This window comes from Salvelinus alpinus, chromosome 29 (assembly GCF_045679555.1).
Source record: "Salvelinus alpinus chromosome 29, SLU_Salpinus.1, whole genome shotgun sequence".
NCBI classification, from domain to species: domain Eukaryota; kingdom Metazoa; phylum Chordata; class Actinopteri; order Salmoniformes; family Salmonidae; genus Salvelinus; species Salvelinus alpinus.
Window position 1 is genome coordinate 36,691,042 of NC_092114.1, and position 21,901 is coordinate 36,712,942.

General features: G+C 43.0%; 3 protein-coding genes across 8 annotated transcripts in view; 1 reads left to right on the top strand and 2 right to left on the bottom strand.

Moving 5' to 3' along the window:
* Positions 1 to 2,392, bottom strand: part of LOC139558638 (mothers against decapentaplegic homolog 4-like) — a 35,322-nt gene extending 32,930 nt beyond the window's left edge. For 2 of the 4 annotated variants that reach the window (XM_071373897.1, XM_071373895.1), the window contains exon 1: positions 2,059 to 2,391. The gene's annotated coding sequence lies outside the window, so the exon portion shown is untranslated. Of the gene's footprint in view, positions 1 to 2,058 lie in introns of all 4 variants that reach the window. The other 2 variants (XM_071373894.1, XM_071373898.1) reach the window with 2 other exon arrangements.
* Positions 2,393 to 5,103: 2,711 nt separating this feature from the next.
* LOC139558627 (SNARE-associated protein Snapin-like) lies at positions 5,104 to 15,473 on the bottom strand. The gene is made up of 4 exons (XM_071373875.1): positions 15,288 to 15,473; positions 8,874 to 8,920; positions 8,315 to 8,433; positions 5,104 to 6,089 (listed from the first exon to the last, which is right to left on the bottom strand). Exons 1-4 carry the CDS (start codon positions 15,404 to 15,406, stop codon positions 5,982 to 5,984), a joined length of 393 nt encoding a protein of 130 aa, XP_071229976.1. The 5' UTR covers positions 15,407 to 15,473; the 3' UTR covers positions 5,104 to 5,981.
* Positions 15,474 to 15,491: 18 nt separating this feature from the next.
* LOC139558626 (chromatin target of PRMT1 protein-like) lies at positions 15,492 to 21,901 on the top strand. 3 transcript variants are annotated; one of them, XM_071373873.1, is made up of 6 exons: positions 15,492 to 15,818; positions 16,495 to 17,369; positions 17,753 to 17,903; positions 18,251 to 18,434; positions 20,193 to 20,342; positions 20,502 to 21,901. In XM_071373873.1, exons 3-6 carry the CDS (start codon positions 17,763 to 17,765, stop codon positions 20,717 to 20,719), a joined length of 693 nt encoding a protein of 230 aa, XP_071229974.1. In that variant the 5' UTR covers positions 15,492 to 15,818; positions 16,495 to 17,369; positions 17,753 to 17,762; the 3' UTR covers positions 20,720 to 21,901. The 3 variants fall into 3 exon arrangements, with proteins under 3 accessions (XP_071229974.1, XP_071229975.1, XP_071229973.1); XM_071373874.1 differs by having other exon boundaries at positions 16,495 to 16,869; XM_071373872.1 differs by having other exon boundaries at positions 16,495 to 16,578.

Consider the following 21,901-nt stretch of genomic DNA (forward strand, 5'->3'; position numbering starts at 1 on the left):
AAAATGTAATATTTTAATAACAACATGAGCACAAGGTTAAGGTCCCCTTATAAGCCTAAATGTATAACATGTTGCGGTTACATTTAATGTGCATCTTTAGACCCTAGTAGTAATGCTATTATAACATAATACTATGGCCTACACTACAGAGTCTGCTGTTATGTAGCAAGTAGTGAGCATTCTGACATTTCCCTCATAAAACAGCTGATTCTGCTAATAACATTACCGATCCAGCAATGCTTACAATATATAGGCCCCTACCGCCCAAATAAGATTTGCCAATTGAAGATGTCCACTCACTGGACAGTCTATTAGCTACACCACCCCATTCACAAAAATGGATCGCTCCTACAGACAATGAATCATCTGGCTGTGGCTTGCTATATAATGCAGGAAGACAGGCATCCAGTTACTGTTTGATTGACCATTAGAACGAGCAAAACAAGTGACTTAAGCGGCTGTGAAAGTGGTATGATTGTCGGTGCCAGGCGCACCGGATCCAGTATCTCAGAAACGGATGCCCTCCTGGGCTTTTCACCCATGACAATGTCTAGGGTTGACCGAGAATGGTGAAAAAATAATAATAACCATCCAGTCAGCGGCAGTCCTGTGGGTGAAAACAGCTCGTTGACGAGAGAGGTCAAAGGAGAATCGCAAGAATTGTGTAAGCTAACAGGCAGGCCGCAAAGATAAATAACGGTGTAGTACAACAGTGGTGTGCAGAACGGCATCTCAGAACGCACAACTCGTCGATCCTTGTCACGGATGGGTTATTGCAGCAAGCGACCACACCACGTTACACTAAGAGTATCTAAAAACAAGAAGAAGAGGCTCCAGTGAGCACACGATCACCAACACTGGACAATTAAGAAGTGGAAAAACATTGGCTGGTTCAACGAATCCCAGTTGCTGTTGCGTCATGCTGATGACAGAATCAGGATTTGGCGTAAGCAGCATGAGTCTATGGCCCCATACTGCCTGATGTCAACAGTACAGGCTGTAGGCGTAGTGTGTGGGTAATGTTTTCCTGGCACACGTTAGGTCCCTTGAGACCAATTGAGCAATGATTGAACGCAACAGTGCATCTGAACATTGTTGCTGACCAAACCCAATAGAGCATCTGGGATGAGATGGAACGGGCTGTTGGCAGCATGAATGTACTGCCTTCCAATCTGCAGCAACTGTGTGATGCCATCACATCAGCATGGACCAACATCCCTGTGAAATGTTTGACACCTTGTAGAATTCATGCCCCAACGAATTAATGCTGTTCTGGATGCAAAGGGGGGTCCAACCCGGTACTAGATGGGTGTACCTAATAAACTGGCAGGTGAATGTACGTGTCAGTTTCTGCACATGACTATAGGCTAATCTCAGGAATGGAAAGGATCCTTACATGACAAAAAAATAGGCTACAACTAAAACACAGCATTGTTGGTGTGACCTTCTTGGCCGACCCTTATAATGCATTATTATAACTCATTCTGACCAATTTTCAAGCCATACATTCCCTTTACGAGGGTCTTCCGCGGAGAAGCAAACACTGCCACACCATATTTGGTCATACCGCGTCACCAAGTCTAGGCTACAGTCAACATTTTAAGAAATCCCGGTAGGGATTATAAAACGCTTGCAACGTTGTATCAATCTAATCATCCAAAAGTAGGAACTACAATGTAACTCATTGCAGTGCTACATCTAGTAGCATATTTGAATAGAACATTAGACGTTGATAAGATAGAGGGCAAAATGTCATATCAACTACCTTTCCGAAAAAACATCGACAGCGCAGACTACACAGTCATGCAGCCAGTGAAATCACTGCTGGACCAAATCATTCGAAATAAAAACAGCAAAACCAAGCATATCATAAAACCGAAGACAGACACACACTCCCCAGACATATGTCTGGTTGATAAAACTAGCGAGTAATCAAGCTATTTTGCCAGTCTGGTGCAGAAATCTCCTCCTCGGTCTCTTACTGTATTTGGTCTGCTTGGAGATTAGAGAGCTCGCGTGACGAGAAACCGCATAATTTCATAAATTGACTATACTTACACGTCAACCAGAGTATTGAGGGATTAGAAGAGAAGTAGTGGTCAATGTGTTGCACTGAGGTAGCTAGTATTCTGAATTCCCTTCCTCCCCTCCTGGGCTATCTGTTTCTATCCCTGTCGATATCAGCCTCTCTGTCTCCGCTCGTGCATCCTGCTAGCTCCCCCAAACCTCTCCTCGCGCTCTGTACAATAACAAAAGAGAGTAGATATCTTGCGCGTGAGTGTCTCACCGAGCCCCAGCCAATGCGGCCTCCAGTCTCAAAGGGGTGGCGGCTCTCAGCCAATAGTGATGCGGCTCTCACGACAAGGCCCGGGCGGAGGTCTGTCTGGGTCGCGTCAAGATTGACATATCAACGCGACTGTTTTTTTAAAGTGGCGCCGCCGAGATTACCACGCCCCTCTGCCTAACCCACTCACCCCCCTCCCCGTCTCCACTTTGTCAGTCCTACTAATGACTGGTGTTGTAGGCTACTACAAATAGGCCTATATACCGCCCCAAGTTTGATGACTATTGTATTGTTTCTTAAATCCCGATTACTTAGCGCCACATTGGCCCTAATTTGTTAACATCAGGTTCAAGGAACCATGGTGATGAATAGGGCAATTAGTATTCAATTTAAAAACACCTGTCTTCGGTAATACATTTGATCTAGTGATACAATCTAGTCACACAACTCTATATAAAGGGGTGGGATAACTTTTTTCTGCCTAACTTTCTAAAACAACCGTGTCCCCTCAATAAGCCAGTACAATTCCATTTTAATGTACCATTTGTATGACATTCTGTTATAAACAAGTGCACCAGCGTGGCATATATGAGTGCTACTACCTCTACCTGAGCCCCATGGCTTTGTTATACAGGTTGTTTAATGATCGCTCCTGCACCGCAGGATCATCGATTCGAGCCCCCCTTCAGCTTTTCCCTAAGTTACAATAGACAAAAGAGTTAAGCATAAACTACACACCAGTGAAATTCTAACTCTCCATTGAAAGTGCCATACATACATGTCTGCACAAATTCTCTCCAAATTCATGTTCAGGGAAATTCAGGGATATTCAAGAAAGTCCGGTTTGATCGGAAAAACACACCAAGGGCCGTACAGTCAGTGTAAGATTTTTTACTTTGTCTCAGCCTTTCCCTCCATCTCTTTCTCTAACTACCTCAACCTAAGACAACGCCACCATAAAATTCAAACTCAGCTGCCCTCACCCAATCCATTTTTATCAATTCCTCTTCCACAAGCCTTCCCCTCTCGACCTTTGCCCCACTCTCAAATCCCTCTCTTGCATTCCCTCCTACTCCAGCTCAAACCCAACTGGGTCACCTTCAACCTACCTTCTCTCGTTACAAAACATTCAGTATTGACATAGGAGGCAGACATACTTTGCATTTTACCACTGATCCAATTATGCAGGAGAGCAATCCTTAAGAAGGTATACAGGTGAAGGACTTTTTAAAAAGAGAGGAGCATTTCTAGCCCAGTAGATTTGTTTGTGTCGCTTCATTCTCAGTAAACTGTACACACTGTCATGCTTGAAAAGCCCAGGAGGGCGGCCGTTTCTGAGATACTGGATCCGGCACGCAAGGCACCGATGATCATATCACGGTCAAAGTTGCTTAGGTCCCTTGTTTTGCCCATTCTAACATTCAATTAAACAGTAACTGAATGCCTCAATGCCTGTCTGCCTGCTTTATATAGCAAGCCACAGCCATGTGACTCACTGTCTGTAGGAGCGATCCATATTCGTGAATGGGGTGGTGTACCTAATAAACTGGCTGGTGAGTGTAGGTCAGAGCTAAGTTTCCTACAGCGCTGTCTTTCTTTGCATGAAAACACATGAAACATATTTAAGTTCAGTATATTCACATAAACATAAGGTTTGTTTGTGAGAAAGATGGTGTTAGTTGAGAATTGTGATTAAAATTACAGAGCAGAAATTTGAATTACAGAGCAATCCCTAAAAAATCAAATTTTTCAAAGGTGTCGTTGAAGTTTACTGTTAAAATGCTTGAAAACAGTTGCTAGTAAGAATACTGACTTGCCACCATTCATCTTAAACGTTGATACTGATCTGTCATCTTGAACGATGAAATGTGTTTGCGTAAAACTTCAGAGTAAATATTTGGCTACTATAACACATTTCTTTGTGTTGTCTGACCACTCCGCTTTAACACAAATAATGTTAAGGACTTTCTCTGATTGTCTATACACACACAATACGACAATGTCGTGACAGTAGTACTAAGACCGTTTCCTTAAACTACAATGTATGCACTAACAGAGTATTTGCACAATTCATAATATAAAGGATCGGAAAATGGTAATGGTTCTGTTTTATTCAATTGCATCTACTAAGTGCAGACGTTGTCACTAACATGTTGTTTTGTACTATTAGGTATTACTACACTGTCGGAGCTAGAAACATAAGCACTTCGCTGCACCTGCGATAACATGAGCAAAATATGTGTATGCAACCAATAAAATTCGATTTGACATCAAGAAAAAAGTTTTGACAAACCGTACCAGGCAGCGGTGCATATCAGCTGCTGCTAGAAGCGTGAAACAGTGACGGCTGTTACCAAACATTCCTTGCATCTTTTTTTTCTGCATTATATTGTATTGCCGGGTCTAGTTACTGAGTCCATAGTGACAAAAAAATACATCACCCTTCAGATGAACCTGTTCCATCAATTACATATCTGTGGGCATAGCTTTGAATGGAATGAAGAGGCATCCATTCACATATTCTGGAAAGAGGTTCGTAAAAATCTGTACGCCCAAAGCATATAACTCATATTTCCTTGCATAACTTGAGGATAACCAGCCACCCATGGTTCTACACTTAATCATATTTGAGTTGCAATGTCTGAACATATTAAATGCATTGTTAAATTAATTTTCATGAACTACGTGAAAAATAGTGTGACAAGTGATTGATTGGCAAACCTTAGTCAAACAGTGTCGTGTGTTAAGGATGAACCATGCCCTCCTGTGGCCATAGCAAAGCTGTACATATATGCAATGGTGAAAAGCATGACTTCAGATCGCTTTCAAATGATTTTTATTTTTATTTGCAATTCTAATTTTAGCTTGCACACTCTTAACATTGTATCAGGTTGTGTCCGTTTCTGAAGCAAAGCATTCCTGCTTCTAATTGCTTTTGGCTTATTGTAAATTAATAATTTATGACTATACAAGATATGTACACGTTGATACATTAGCACAAAGCAGAGGTGAGGTCGGCGTTTCAGCAGGTAAAATGAGCATAGCCTTAGTCTGTGAGAATGGAAATAAATATTCCACCCACTCTCACAGCGTAGGCTTGGGCAACATACCGTATTCCGGGACATTTTGAAATACAGATGGTATGATTTTCAGTACCGTCTGCTATGCCACTGCTTATAAATATAAATTAACCATCTATGATGTGCTAAATAAATTATCACCATCTCAGGGCTCCAGCTATGCAGCTAGATCAAGCTTCTCGGTTACAGCAAAGACAATCAATCCCTACTGGATCAAGATCCCTGCTATTGAATATTTGTTTTGTACTACAGCAAACTGTGAGTAGCCTTTTGAGATGGTTATCTGTCCTTGCAATTCATTTATGTTCGCTTGCGCTTGTTAGCATTTAGCTAGCATCCGCTATGGGAATTCACTAGTAATTTGTTATCATTTGTTGGGACCCCAACACCCCCAATATATATATATATATCACTTTTTACATTTGAAAATAAATAGCGCCCCTTGTGCACACTGACGGTAATCCCGTATACCCCGGTATTGTACAGGAACGGTATGAAGGTATGAAAATCTGGATACCGCCCAACCCCAGTGGAAAGTTGAATGTGAAAACTTTATTAAGTCCAGGAGGAAGGCAGACAAGTTGTGTTGTTTTCCAGGCTGAGGAGTGGGGCTGTGGTCATGGTTTACTAGGCGACCGAGGAGTGAACGCTCCAGAGGTCTCCAGCATGGTCTTTCGACGCGCAGTCTCCTTGGCGACGTTGTGATTGAGCCGTCGCAGCCGTTCCTAGTGAGGGAGAAAGAGTGAGTGATATTTAAGTGAGCATTGAACGTTGAAAGTCAGTAGCTTGAAATAATATACCACCTGAGCAGTGGCGACACATCATTCAGGGCCTGAACCCCACATTTTTAGCTAAAATAAAATAAAAAATGTTTTGGGCTTGCCTGTTTTGCATGTTATTTTGGCATTAATACGTGTCACATATCAATTTGCAAACAATGTAAAAAAATATATATAATTTAGTTAATAAAGCCGCATACAAACATGGTCTCTTTTGTTTTCTTGAGTAAGGCAGCTCCAAAATGCAGGTGTTTCAGCCTAGCTCAGTGCTTTCTGTGGTGGTGGGGCAAGCCAGCAGAAAATATGAAGCGTTGCGCTGTGATTGGCTCAGTGTTCTGTCACTCATGGGGACACTACGTCACTGCCAAGTCTAAGGGTAGACCTCAAATTCTACCCTTTGGGTGCTGCCATAGTTACATTAGAAGTGCCCATCCAAGAAGGCTCAAGGTCATTGGCCACAGATAAAATGACATCAAGTCACATATCTACAGTAGCTTTGAGTGGACTGTCAAAATCATACTTTCAAAATCTTAGCTAGCAGTCATCATGAATCAAGTCGACAATCTACTGGCAAATCCTTGTCATATGAAGTGAAAAAATGAAGAGAAATTATAGATAAAACATATCGCTGCTCATCGGCCATTGGACATAAACATTACACAACAAGTTGGAAATCGCAAATTAAAAAAATGTGTGGTTTGGAAGGAATCGGTGACAGTGACTGTGTGGTCCCAAATTTGGGATTAAGGGGCTCTTTTCCAAGTTTAAAATGATTAACATTCAACATTGTCCATACTGTCAATGAAGCATGATTTGTGCCGCGCTCAAAATAACTGTTAACTCGGAACTGCGAAAACTTGACTTCAGTGAGTTCAAAACAACTGGGAAGTCGGGAATAAATGAGCTCTGACTGGAAAAATACGTTTTGAACTGTCATCCAACTAGGAATTGTAAATCTGGCCTCTTTCTAGAGCTACGGCCTGAAGATCAATGACATCATCATGATTCAACCTTGTTTTTTCCCCCTGAGTTCCCAGTTGTTTTGAAAGCACCATAAATCCATAGAATACCCGACTTTGATGACAAAATTTGCCCACAAAGAACCGCTCACCACCTTCCTGTTCAAGTGAGCACAGCACAACAAGGTGAGTCCAAAAATGTATTGTACGCTGCTGCATGAATGATGTAGTATGCCAGGGAGATATGTATACTGTAGCTAAGAAAGTAATACTAAGTGTATGTTGTGTAGTAAGCTGTTAGTAGCACATGTGCCTCACCCTAATAATTTGGTATATTTACCCCTCTTAACTTTGCCTACTGTTCTAAATTGGTGGTACACATGTAGCCAGCCTATAACCTGTTTTAGAGAAATGTAATCATTGAATATTGTAAGAGCTTTCATTGTCTGCTTATATGCCCCCTTTATTTATCCTACGGTTCTGACTTGGTGTACAGTGAGAACACTGTAAGAACGGCCCATGTTCTGAATTCTGTCGCTGTACATTTCAAAAGTGCTAAAAAAAAAGAGTTATATTGACTACGTCCGTCCTAGCTAGCTCATTAATGTCTTAATCAAAATTACGGATTGCCTTTAATCCGCTTGTCGTCCCCTTATGCCATAGTTTGTACATCTCAATTGTCATTAGAAACCACATTTGTTTAAGCAAGTCAGCCATATCAGTTATGTAAATGAGGCTGAATGAACTGTTTTGCTGCCAGATAAGTCTCCGCTGAAAGCCAGGAGTAGCAGTGGTAATGTGTTGGGACTGCTGTTGGGACATCTTTATGTAGGTTTGTGGGCACCGTTTGTCACCGTTATAGATCAATTCATGTATTGTTTAGTGGCTTTGCTGGCATGCATCCCACTTTTTCTTTTTCCCGCCAAGATTTACATGATAAAATCGCCACTGCACCCAAGTAGCTAGCAGAGCTGCATGAATGCAAAATGCACAGACAAAGCAGAATTGCCAAACCCATTGGAATTGAACAAATACACATTTCATCCACATATTTAATGTATAGATAGACACACGGGATGAACACTAAAACAATGAATTAGACACAGAGACACAAATTGTGTTAGGTAAAATGACAGGAGTAAAAGAAGGCCCACAAAACAGCACAGGCAAATAAGAAAGAAAGCATCCAAACTCTTGCTTTGAGCCACTGACCTGAGCATTCTGTAGTATGTTGTTGACCAGCACCACCCTGCGTCTCGCATTCAGCAGCTTTTTCACATAGGGGTCCAGGTCTAGCACCACCTTCTGGTGCTCATTTATCCTGCACAGCTCTAAAAATGAAGGGATGAGCTGAGGATGACTGACAGGATGGTTTGGCTGACCATAAAGAAAATTGATAAAAGACAGCAGCCATTTTGGTAAGGTATTCAGGTCTCATTCATACCTTCAACTGTAGGATTGATTCTGTATATAATAAAAATAAAAATAAAATTATGATCTCATGCAAATCACAGGTTCTGAATAAAGGATATACCTCTTTCAATTGAATTACCCCCAGGCAGCACATGAGCTTGTAGAAGCCTTACACGAGCGTCAAAATCTGTGGTTGTACTGGTCACATCACAGCAGCATCTGCCTGTCTCACACAGTGGTTTTCATGGGCTTGGCTATGGGCTTTCTTTCACAGGGTCAAGTGCATTAACCGGGCACCACTCCACTTCCCTGTTCCCCCAGGAAGGAATAATAAGCATGTAAAAGTAAATAATTTTACCTGTGGCTAGATTGTCTATGTGTTCTCGTAGTTCCACCTGGCTTTCCCTATAACAAGAAAACACAATAGCATTATTCATAGAGAAAAATAGTAAAGTAACAATCATTGCTACAACAACAGACAAAGAGTGGTTACAGCAGACTACATTGACATCTGTAGCATAGGCCTACTTGGGCTACAGCAAGTAACAAAGTAATGAGGAAAGGAGACATTCAGAATGTCCCTCCCTAAAAACACACCTCTTCAATACAAGTGACTTTTCGTTGCAGGTTAGGAGAGCATTTTCTCTAACCCTAACCCCTTTCCTAACCTAATTCTCCTTACCTGCTACGTAAGTTCTCTTAACTTGCTAAGAAAAAGTTGTAGCTGAGCCACCAACACAGAGAATAGTGAGGCACTGGACACAGGAGGCCGACTCAATGCTGCAGGACTGTTTTTGAGTATACTGATTGGAATATGTTCAAAGATGAATCACCCAAGACTCATCCATCAACGTTAAGGAATATACATTGTCAGTCACAGGCTTCATTAGGAAATGTGTTGATGATGTTGTATCCACAACAACAATCCGGACATACCCCAACCAAAATCCCTGGATGAACGGAGATATCCGTACCATGCTGAGAGCCCGTACTGCAGCATTCAATGCCAGCAGAACGAACCCCAATGACTCCATGGCGTACAACATGCACAGGGCAAGCAGGTACGAGCTCCACAAATCCATTAGGGAAGCAAAAAGACAACACAGACTCAAACTTGAATTTATGTCCGACAACTCAGACTCGCAACGCATGTGGGAAGGATTATATACTATTACGGACTAGAAAGGCAAATCCAGCTGTGTAGTGCCCACTTAAACCTCCCTCCCAGACGAGCTTAACACATTCTATACTCGCTTTGAGGCAGACAATACCGAGCCATTCAGGAAGACTCTCACTGCTTCGGAGGACCAGGTGCTTTTGCTCTCCGAGAAAACTCTGAAGAGTGAAAACTCACAAAGCCGCCGGTCCAAATGGCATCCCCGGCCGCTTCCTCAGAGTGTGTGCTGAAAAGCTGGTGGGAGTCTTCTCGGACATCTTCAACCTCTTCCTCTCCCAGGTTGTATTCCCCACCTGCTTCAAGGAGACCACCATCATCCCAGTGCCCAAGAAAAACAAGGCGACATGACTATCGCCCTGTCGCACACACCCCGGTCATCATGAAGTGCTTCAAGGGGCTGATCATGGCCACATCAAGGCCAACATGCCACGTACACTGGACCCACTCCAATTTGCCTACCGCTCCAACAGATCCACGGAAGATGCCATTTCCATTGCTATTCACACAGCTGTAACACATCTGGACAAGAGGAACACCTATGTGAGAATGCCGTTCAGTGACTACAGTTCAGCATTCAACACTATTGTTCCCTCCAAGTTCGACACCAACCTCAGAGCCCGGGGTCTGAACACCACCCTCTGCAACTGGATCCTGGACTTCCTGACGGACAGACCACAGGCCGTGAGGATTGGTAACAACACCTCCACACTGACTCTTAAAGTCAGCCTATAGGGAGGAGGTAAGTGAACTGGCATTCTGGTGCCAGGACAACAACCACTCCCTCAACGTCAGCAAAACAAAGGATTTCATTGTTGACTTCAGGAAGCAGAGGAGGGAACATGCCCCGATCCACAAGAACGGGACTGCAGTACAGAGAGTCAGCAGTTTTAAGTTCTTCTGCATCCACATCACCGAGCACTTGACATGGACCAACAACACCACCACTCTTGTCAAGAGGGCGCAACAGCGTCTCTACTTCCTAAGGCGGCTAAAGAAATTCGGCATGCCATCCCGGAATCTCTCCAAATACTACCAGTGCACCCTCGAGAGCGTCCTGACCGGTTGTATCATGGCCTGGTACAGGAATTGCTCCATCCACGACCGCAAAGCCCTCCAGCGGGTGGTGAAGACAGCCCAGTACATCACTGGGACCATGCTCCCACCCATCCAGGACATTTACTCAAAACTGTGCCTGAGGAAGGCCTGCAGCATCGTCAAGGACCCCACACACCCCAGCCACGAGCTGTTCACTCCCATACCGTCAGGCGGACGGTGTCGGAACATGAGGTCTGATACCAAAAGGCTCAGAGACAGTTCCTATCTACAAGCCATTAGACTGCTGAACACTTGAACTGGACTGACCACCTGCTCTGATTCTCTGCACCTTAGCACACATGCACTCTATCACGCACACAGCCACACAACACAAATGTTACAACCAGACTCTTATTATAATTGCTAAATACTGTACAATTTCAACACTTGTCCCCAAATTCCCCGTACCCAAATATTGGAATTTAAATTGTGCCTTCCTTTATTATACATATGCTCAAATATTTTTCTATTCTACTGAGCCATTTCCTTTATGTTTGCATTCTTATATTTTATCATTTCTTATTGTTGTTGCATTTCGAGAAGGAACCTGCAAGTAATTGGAATTGTAACACCCTTTAAAGACTGGATTTAATTTATTATGTGTGGCAATAGTCATGTCTGTGTTCTGGAACTGCCTGCGTCCCCGTACAGAACTGTCCATGTAAGGTGTGGCATGAAGTAGATTGGGCGGGTACACGGGAGTAGGACTGAGGTGATCTTGGGGAACAACGACGGATTTCGCTAGAGTGTTGAGACACCGAAGTTTATTGTTCAATTAGCTTTTTGTTTAATAGTTAGGGTCAGTATGAGTGTAGCCAGTTCCTTTTCAATCACTATTATTGTTTAATTTTGTGGTTCACCGGATTGGTCATCATCCTCGAGGGACAGTCGAACGACATGCTGGCTAGCCAAGCTAGTCGGTACAGCTACCTAAGCAGCTAGCTACTCTACCAGCAGGATCCTATTGATCCTACCACTACATCATCACCGGCTTCCTGCAGTTGTTGTGCAAGTTCTCTCTCGGCACCGATGGAGCTCCCCAGTTGTTTTTTCACCTGTTAAATCCTGTGGAGGGCCTGGCCCTCTCGTTGACGGATGCCGGTTACCTACGCTCCCCCTGTCCGGTTCCCCTCTCTTCACTGGATGGATGGTAACTTGAATGTTTAACCCCTCTGTGTCCAAGGACAAGGGCCAAACTTATTAATATTATTTTCAGGGCACCCCAAGGTTTTTATTGTTTATAAAACTTTTTTTTTTTTTTTTTTTACTTTACCATCTACCAGCTTTTAGGTATATATTCTGGTACTAGTTTCAAACTAGCTTCAGCATACTAGGGTTCTAGGTTTGGAAAGTAACTTTAGCTACAGTATATTTTCCCCCGGGTTTCAGCTGTTTACAGGGTTTGATCCATATTTTTTAAAGCCCATGTGGCTCACTTTGTGAGTTCAACTCCCACGGGGGGCCAGTATGAAAATGTATGCACTCCCTACTCTAAGTCACTCTGAATAAGACTGTCTGCTAAATGACTAAGATGTAAATATATATATTTGTAAAATTGCAATACAGTTGATTTTTTTAATGAATCTTATTCAAATAATTTTCTCATTTTGAGGTTTTAATATTATACCAGTTTACAATTTCTCTCAGGGTTTTATTAGGTCCAGTATTATTCTGTGGTCCTCCGTGGCTCATTGTTCTTTGTGATAATTGCTATGTCTTGATTTTTTTACATTCTAATTTATTTTTGACCATTATCTTTAGTTTGAATAAATTCTACTAATGTGGAGGAAAAAGGTTATTGTGTTTGTCACTGTGTGGGTGTATCACGTAGTTTCCTAATAAGCTAATTCTAACCTTTCATGTCTTATTGCTTATTAGGTGGAGGCACAGCATTATTCTATACATGGTACATATAGTCTCATGGTATATCTTACCCCTGTATCATTCATGGGCATACTGACTCATGGTAATACACAGTGTCCTGTAGGCCTACAGGGTTTTTCTTTATTTTTACTATTTTCTACATTGTAGAATAACGAATCATGTATGTTCTCTATAGTTATGTACTTAAATGTATCAATTCACCAATTCGGCACATTTGGGCGGACTTGCTTCACTGGATCTGTCTGACACTTTGCACATACATTGCTACCACCTAGTGGCCAAAATCCAAATTGTGCCTAAACTGCAATATTATATTATGGCCTTTCTCTTGCATTTCAAAGATGATAAAAAATTAAACAAATGTATTTTTGTATCTTTTACCAGATCTAATGTCTTATTCTCAGACATTAATTTCACATTTCCACAAACTTCAAAGTGTTTCCTTTCAAATGGTATCAAGAATATGCATATCCTTACTTCAGGCATTTTTTTAGGCGAACATTGAAAAAAGGGTCAGATCCTTTAAAACATGAAGGTCAGTCAATGAGGAAAATTTTAAGAACGTTTCTTCAATTGCAGTCACAAAAACCATGAAGCACTATGATGAAATTGACTCTCATGAGGACCACCACAGGAAAGGAAGACCCAAAGTTACTTCTGCTCTAGGGGATAAATTCATTAGATTTACCAGCCTCAGAAATTGCAGCCCAATTAAATGCTTCAGAGTTCATGTAACAGACACATCTCAACATCAACTGTTCAGAGGAGACTGTGTGAATCAAGCCTTCATGGTCAAATTGCTGCAAAGAAACAACTACTAAATTACACCAATAAGAAGAAGACTTGCTTGGGCCAAGAAACACGAGCAATGGACATTAGACCAGTGGAAATCTGTCCTTCGGTCTGATGAGTCCAAATTTGAGCTTTTTGGTTCCAACCGCTGTGTCTTTGTGAGACACGGAGTAAGTGAACGGATGATCTCTGCATGTGTGGTTCCCACCGTGAAGCATGGAGGAGGAGGTGTGATGGTGCTTTGCTGGTGACACGGTCTCGTTTATTTAGAATTCAAGGCACACTTAACTAGCATGGCTACCACAGCATTCTGCAGCGATACCCCATCCCATCTGGTTTGCGCTTAGTGGGACTATCATTTGTTTTCAACAGGACAATGACCCAACACCCCTCCAGGCTGTGTAAGGGCTATTTGACCAAGAAGGAGAGTGATGGAGTGCTGCATCAGATGACCTGGCTCCACAATCACCCTACCTCAACCCAATTGAGTTGGTTTGGGATGAGTTGGAGCACAGGGTGAGGGAAAAGCAGCCAACAGGTGCTCAGCATATGTGGGAACTCCTTCAAGACAGTTGGAAAAGCATTCCAAGTGAAGCTGGTTGAGATAATGCCAAGCGTGTGCAAAGCTGTCATCAAGGCAAAGGGTGGCTACTTTGAAGAATCTAAAATATATTTTGATTTGTTTAACACTTCTTTGGTTAATACATGATTCCATACATGTTATTTCATAGTTTTGATCTCTTCACTATTACAATGTAGAAAATAGTAAAACATTTTAAAAACTCTGGAATGAGTAGGTGTTTCCAAACTTACTGGTACTTAAATATATGCCCACCCTGATATAACCCAGGTATTCTCTCTCTATCAGTACGTGCTTAGTTAAAGTCATAACAAAGCTGCCTGAAGAAAGAGGGGTCACATAAGCATTTTGTTGGCTGGTGTGTACCATGTGTATCCCGTACATACAACTAATAAAACTTGAAACTATATCGAAGCGGCATGTTTTTTAGGTAATCTCTGTCCCTGATATCTAACGCTGCATTCACGTATTAGTCGGAACTAGGAAACTCTGACTTGTTAACTGGTTGTAGTTATAGAGCTTACTAGCTTGTAGTCCTAAAACCCAGAATGAGTTACCTCTGGTTCGTTCAACCATCACTATGGGAAAAATAATGGGGAAATAATAGGGTTTTGGAATAATGCATTTTGTTCTATGAGGTAAGTCAGTTAGCATGACCTTTATGAATGATGAAGCCTTTGTGCTTAATGTACTTTTTTTATTACAAATTCTCAAAAATGTGGCGTTAGCTGTTGAAGATTATCATATAACAAAAACGTATAAAATCTCCTAAGCAGTTTTAGCACAGACCTTATTTTTGGCGTTTATCCAAAAACGCCATTAATTTTCTCCATAGGCATTGTCCAACACACCATGGCGGAGTTAATGCCTACAAAAAGACGACATTATTATTTCTCTACACCTGCTGCGTTCAACCGTTACCTAGTAGGACATTTCCGAGTTCCTAGTTCCGACTGGCATATGAACGCGACATTACTAGGGACGAGAAAGTGCTGCATCGCGGGACTGTCATGACGATGGGGTTAGCTTATTTCCGCGTTCACAACAACTGGGAACCCGGGCCTTTCTAGAACACGGACTTTTAAACCTAAACATCACCCACGTCATGATTTGACCATGTTTTTTGGTGTTCCCAGTTGTCTTGAACGCATCATATTTGATAGCAAGCTAGCTAGCTGTGAATGGAGCGGTATCTAGCGAGCACATTTGAAGTCGAAGCACATATCGTGCTACTAGCTACCCACCTCACTGAGTGTACATGAAGATCAAGCTGCTGGACAGCTGGTTTTAAGAGGTCAAGCAGTCCTTCTGCAATTGCATCTTTCCCGGACGGTGTCTCCACTACAGCTAGAGCGGCAGCCATTTCTCTTCCGGAAACAGTGACAACAACAAACGTAAACCACTCCAGGAAGTAACTATGTGACGTAGCTATAAAACCTCTCCATTTTCCGTCAGTTAGCACCATTTTGTAAGGAAGGGAGATAGGGAGAACAGGCTGTTCTCAGTTTCAAAAAAATATATAATAATCAAATAACGGTACTGTTTTAATCATTGTAGGTAGCTAGGATAGTTCGTATTTTAATATTATCCGAAAGAGCAAGGCGAAAGAAAACATAAAGTGAGAAGTGGATCCAGATCTTTCGGCTGCAACTAGTTTAGCTGCTAGCTAACTCGTAACTGGTTCATCGCTCAAGTTAACGAAGATAACTAGCACAGCTAGTAGTTAGCTTGCTAGCCAAGTGAAACGAGTATTGACATAACAAGCACCGATCAAAGTAAGTTTCTACCAATTGTCTACTGAACTTGTTTCAGACAATGTTTACTTTAAAAAATTGTTTATAGCTAGTTAGCTAGCTAACGTTATTTACGTTGACTAATATTCAGACTCGTTAGGGACGCCAGCCCAACTTTAGCTCGCACTGCAGGTTCATTTTTTGTTGTTGCTTACAGGCTGCTTATAGCTAGTTAACTACCGCGACTAGTTACTATCGTTTTTGTAGATGTCCAGTCTATCGTTTGTCATTCAAAAGCAGTGAAGTCAACGCATGTGGTACATTTTCTTTCTTATTAACTGGACGTGTAACGTTATGATGTACTTGCAATGTCCAAGAAATGTTTAATTCGAGCCCGTGGCGTGGACCTTTTGTGTATTTTTCTTAATTAAAATGATGCATCCAATTATTGGTTAATGCTAACTAACCATTTGGATGCCAACGCTAGCGATTTACAAACTACGGTAACCATTTTGCCAGCTAAATATAATTAATTATTATACAACTAGTTAGTTATGCACAGATGAAATGGCCAACACGGTTGTATTTCCATCTCCTTGCTTGTGAATTTTTTCTAACCAGTCCCCTCTCCCTTTACACCCTCCCTCCCTTTACACCCTCCCCTGGCACATCCCAATTTTATCTATCCCTCCCTCTCTTGTCTGTTGCTTGTTCCAAGGAGTTCCAGTGAAGTCAAAATGAGTGCTCCCTCCTCCCAAAAAGTTGTGCTGAAAAGCACCACCAAGCAGTCCCTGAATGAGCGGTGAGACGCGCTACGCACCCTGACAGCACTAAGCGGGGCGAAACAGTGGTACAGACGGCCCTAGTGTGCTCTACTACGGAAGGCCACTGTTGGGGACCTGACCAGACATGGACGCTAGACTGCCCAGGGCCAACGTGTGCGCCGCTCACTCAAAATGCATGCCGTATTCAGCATTTGCTGACAAAAAGTTTAACAAACAGGGTTTGGAGTGCAAACATGGTGCTCCGGGCCAACCTTTTGTGTGAGCAGCGCACACTTAGACCCAAGGAGAGAGGGTAACGGTGATGCTTGGTAAGGCGACTGCCCTAGAATGGGCACAGGCCGCACTCCTGATATGCCCGGGCACTCCTCTCTGTGTGTCACACAACCCAAAATATACTGTACGTATGGTATGGGAGAGGAGAGACCAAACCAATGAAAGGGGAGGGTGCGCCAAAGCACCCTCCCGCTCCTCTCCCACCCTCTCTACACACACAACTCTCTCTCAATTAAATGACTTTGTTTAGCCATTTGTCTCCTCTTCCTCTCTTCTTTGCTACCACTTTAATTTTCAGTTCTCTGTGCTCTGAAGTCTTTCTATAAGACTAGGTGCCCAGTCCTAGCCCGGACGTGACCAACCCCCCCCTTTCTATTCTCTCTCCCCCTTCTATTCTCATGTGTGGTGTGAGCACAAGGCACGGTCCGGGCTGTAAGTGGCTGGGTTGCCAGATACCCCTCCAGTCCTGGGCCTCCAACCTCCGCCAGGCCTTTTTCGCAGGCGGATGACATCAAAACAAGGTGGCGGGAGGCCTGTAAGTGGCAATCACTCTCCTCTCTTGACATCCTCTTTCTGTTCTCTCCATTTTCTCTCCTGCCTTTCTCATTCTTGTCTTCCAATCTGTTCCAGTGTTTCTTCTACTGCCTTTTCATCCATCTTTCTACTTTGTTTTACTTTAACCTAAAATGTGCTGAATTGCTTCCAGAAGACATTTTGGGTTGTCAAATACTTAACAATGAGAGAGAGAAACAAAGAGAGTGAGGTGCCAACAAGTGGGGCATTCATAACACATACCACAGCTCCTGTGGCCGTGTCCATGGTATGAGAAATGACTTGATTTGGAACCCTCCCTCCCCCTCCGTATCCTCTCTTTCCCTCCTCTTCCCCCTTCTGTCCCGCTCCCCCTCCCCTCCAAAGCTTCACTACCATGCTGAAGAACAAGGCGCCGACAGCGGTGAGTGTGCGAGCCACCATGCAGCAGCAACACATGGCCAGCGCCCGGAACCGGCGCCTTGCCCAGCAGATGGAGAACAGACCCTCTGTGCAGGCCGCCCTGCACCACAAGCAGGTGAGATAAGGTGCTCCATCTCATTTAGTCTTTCTGCAATTCCTCACCTTACTCGAAGAAAGGTGAATTGAGAAAGGAACAAATGGGGAGACATCTGAAGCACTAAACGGGTGAGAAGGAGAGTGGAATGGGACACCGGAAACAGGCCATGTTCTATATAAGTGTAACGGGAAAAAGGCTTTACACTTGAAATCACAATATATTAGGAACTTGAAATGCTTGACGCAGACCTGGTAAGAGAGGGGACCGTAGAGCAAAGGTTAATATACAGATCACATAAATGCTGAGTTCTTCACCACCTCCCTATCCCTGCCACTTGATATCAATCTTCCACCTAACCCTCCCAGAGCCTGAAGCAACGCCTGGGGAAGAGCAACATCCAGGCCAGGCTGGGCCGGCCCATCGGGGCCTTGATGCGGGGGGGTGCTGGAGGCCGGGGATTTTCCATTGGAGGGATGCGGGGGATAACCAGAGGAGGTCTGCGAGGCCGCGGCAGAGGAGGAGCCCTGAGGGGAGCTATGGCTCTGAGAGGTGAGCATTTGATACCACACAGCAAAGCCTACTTGGATTGATATTTTGGTACTATGTGTCATGAGAATTTTCAATCCCAATGATAATAACTATCAATCAATAGCTTTGACCAATCCCCGAGGTTTGTACCATGGGTATAATAATAATTAGACAAAGACTCAGCTTTATGCAAAAGGTTAGTACAGTTTGTTCAGAGAACGTTCTGAAGTCCATTATACAAAGACATCCATTTTATAGCTGCGCACATACTTCCACACAAGCAGTAGGTATCCTACGCACATACATACACACAAACAGTAGGTGAGTTTTTATCCTTCTCCGTAGTTCTCACCACTGTGTATCACTACCCAGCCGACAGTTCCATTCCCCCGAGATTAGGGAAACCTTGAAGTACTCCCTGTTCTCATACATTTCTCAGAGTTCCAGCCAGGTCGGTTCAAACACAGTTGTATTGTTCTTCTGTATTTTCTTAGGCACATACAAGTTCGAATCCTAAGCTACGCCTTGCTCAGACAGTCTGTTTTTCCACTATACAGATACATTGTTTAATCTAATTCTGACTAAAACTACACACATCATCAGATTATAATTTTATGATTCTAATCAATTTCACACAATTATATGTTTCAGAGTGGAATTGTTTAATCATTATCTTTCAACATAAATTATTTTATCACTATGTTAGACCTGAAAATATTGGCTTTCTAAGTTGTTGAAAGACTACGACAAGAATGTTTTCTCTGAAATGTTCTACCCTGGGGCTGGAATATACTTTCCACAGCTTTTATGTTGGCCTTGTACTTTTTTGCATAGGGGAAAGGCACATTTGGTTATTTTAAGGGGTGATTTCATCTGTAAACTAGCTTGAACAAATGCCCTCTGCTGAGTTGAATGGAATACCCCAGCTGTCTGTCCAGGTGGGGCTGTCAATCAAAGTATGGCTTCACCCCCTGGTTTACTATCCATCCCCTCAACCTGAGGGAATGTGGCTTTCAATCATGTAACTCCACTCTCCATAAACCCCCTGCTGTCCTGATTGGCCCGGCATCTTGGCAACTGTTGTGCTACTGAACATGTGGTGACGGATCTAACAGCTGCACTGTCCCTACTTATCCACACAGTCACCCCACACCCATTTCTACACACTCCTAGTGGAGGGGATTGATTTTAGAAACCATTTAGAATAAAACATTTTTAAAGTGATGGTAAAACTTCAAGTGAAATTAATTTAAATAATCCTGATGTCTACACGTTGGCTTTAATTTATCCGTGTTTATGTAATGGTGCCGATACAAAATGTGCACTGCCGTCGCATATCTGTTGCATAACTGGCATTCCGCAATTTTTTTTTTTACCAATCTTGGTCGTAGCATTTGAAGTTATATTAGTGCATTTACAGTCTCGCTAATTGTTATTCCGTCAGAATACCTCATGCCTAGCTAGAACGGAAGTAGGTGATTTGAGAGAATACCTGGGCAAACACCTTGACCCTGTCTGTCAAGGCTAACTTAAAACAAGATGGTGTACAGTTGCGTAAGCAAATTTTTTTTGCCCCCTGTAGAATTTGAATACTTTAGCTGTTTTCGTTAGGTGTGGCGGAGATGGGGTGAATGATAAGCTTGTAGAAGGTTTGTGTATTCACTTGACAACTTTGTTCTTAAACTGAAATGTGATAGTTCAATTCCTAAATGCTAACTTATCGAACTTCAGCTAAGTCGCTAGTTAACTGTTCCTTTATTACATCCTGTGTCGTGATAGGGAATCGCCTTGCCCCAGGCATGGGTCCGATGCGTGGCAGAGGGGGTCCAGGCCGGGTGGCCCACCGTAGGGGGATGCGTCAGAGAGGAGGGTTTGCTGGTCGTGGAGGTGCCTTCGGAAGAGGAGCTGGAAGAGGAGTGGGAGCCAGGGGTATGGAGCTGGGATGAATTAAATCTGTATATTGACATGTCACAATCTACCTCAAGTTTCTTGTTTACATGAACACTTGTGCAGCAGCCATTTTGTTAACGCGTTGTGATTCTATCGTGGTTTGGTTGGCATTGTTGACCACCATCTCTCTGCCTCCAGGACGAGGCGGTCTGCGTGGGCGTGGTGGCTTTGCCGGCAGGGGTGGTGGCCGCGGTCGTGTGGGGGTAAGAGGAGGCCGGGGCAGGGGAGGTGGCCCAGGGATGACCCGCGAGCAGCTGGACAACCAGCTTGACGCCTACATGTCCAAGACCAAGGGCAACCTGGACGCTGAGCTGGATGCGTACATGGCCCAGGCTGACCCAGAGGGCATGGAGTGAACCTGGACCTCCAGCACGAGAGCAGGGACTCCTTCAACAGACCCCTTAGTGAGACAGTACTGATAACATGGTGACATGGAGAGAAGCTTGTATAGTGCTATTACTCCACACAAACGTAATGATAAACGCACATACGTAAACTGAGTGCACTGTCTCGCACTACATGGCTAAAATCTTAGATGTGATCACAACCTCGGGCTTAAATATGAAACCTGCTTACTCACTGACACACATGCATACAAACTCACTCTAAAATGTTGGGCCTATGAAGAGAACTGTTTGAAATGGACTGTTTCCCTGAATCTGGATTTGACCATTCTATCGGTATCAGTGCAACGTAGACACACCTGCAGTTTTAAACCCTTTTTCTGTATGTGCAAGTGTGCATGAAGAACGCAAATATCTTAAACTTGAATGGACGACACTGACCAAACTAGACACTTGAAGAACCAATATTATCAATGTTCCTGAAAGGCCTGCATTTTGGAACAGAATCTGTTTTGATGCTGAATTGGACTATTACTGAACTTTGCATCTATGTCCAAATTCTTTTTTTAGGGAATGAACCATGCCCCCCCCCCCCCCCCCCTAGCGCCATAATCATGTCCAACTAGCATCCACTTATCATATTTCGTAAACCTATTTTTTTACTACCATGTTTTTGTTAGGATTTGTATTTAGCAATGGATGCTCCTTTTATTGTTTTAGCAGTAATGTACATCGACTTGACTCTCGAGTAAAAAAAAATCTAAAGAAAATGACCAGGGGAATTCTAGAGAAATCATTGTGTTTTTCTCCAATTTAATGCCTCCAACTTAACTTAAGCTTTGCTTCTTGTGAATTGAAGTATGTTGATGTCTTCAGTTGAAATTCCCCTAACAGCATTTTATGGATGCTAGACATACCAAATAAGCAACTACACAAGGAGGTGCAAAATATTTCCATCAGGTTGCAAATGTGTGAGTGGTCTTCCCTCCTGGTGTCAATTGTATACATTTGAAATGGTCTTTAAGCTGTGGTTGTTGTACACAACACTACAATGAAGTGAGTGAAAAATATTTTCAGATTGATTGTGTCCATCTAGATGAAACTATCTAAACTCCAATTTCTATGTAATTCCCTCTCCTACCTGGTTAGTGTCATAGAAAAGAGAATAAACTTTATATTGTCATCTTCTCTTAA

Excerpts from the sequence above, each read along its gene's own strand:
- LOC139558627 (XM_071373875.1), bottom strand. The coding sequence starts at position 15,406 with ATGGCTGCCGCTCTAGCTGTAGTGGAGACACCGTCCGGGAAAGATGCA. Across the intron at positions 8,921-15,287 it reads CTTCATGTACACTCAGTGAG|GGAAAGCCAGGTGGAACTAC; the intron begins GTGGGTAGCTAG and ends TTCTTGTTATAG. Across the intron at positions 6,090-8,314 it reads ACATACTACAGAATGCTCAG|GAACGGCTGCGACGGCTCAA; the intron begins GTCAGTGGCTCA and ends CTCCCTCACTAG.
- LOC139558626 (XM_071373872.1), top strand. The coding sequence starts at position 16,514 with ATGAGTGCTCCCTCCTCCCAAAAAGTTGTGCTGAAAAGCACCACCAAG. Across the intron at positions 16,579-17,752 it reads AAGCAGTCCCTGAATGAGCG|CTTCACTACCATGCTGAAGA; the intron begins GTGAGACGCGCT and ends TCCCCTCCAAAG. Across the intron at positions 20,343-20,501 it reads AAGAGGAGTGGGAGCCAGGG|GACGAGGCGGTCTGCGTGGG; the intron begins GTATGGAGCTGG and ends CTCTGCCTCCAG.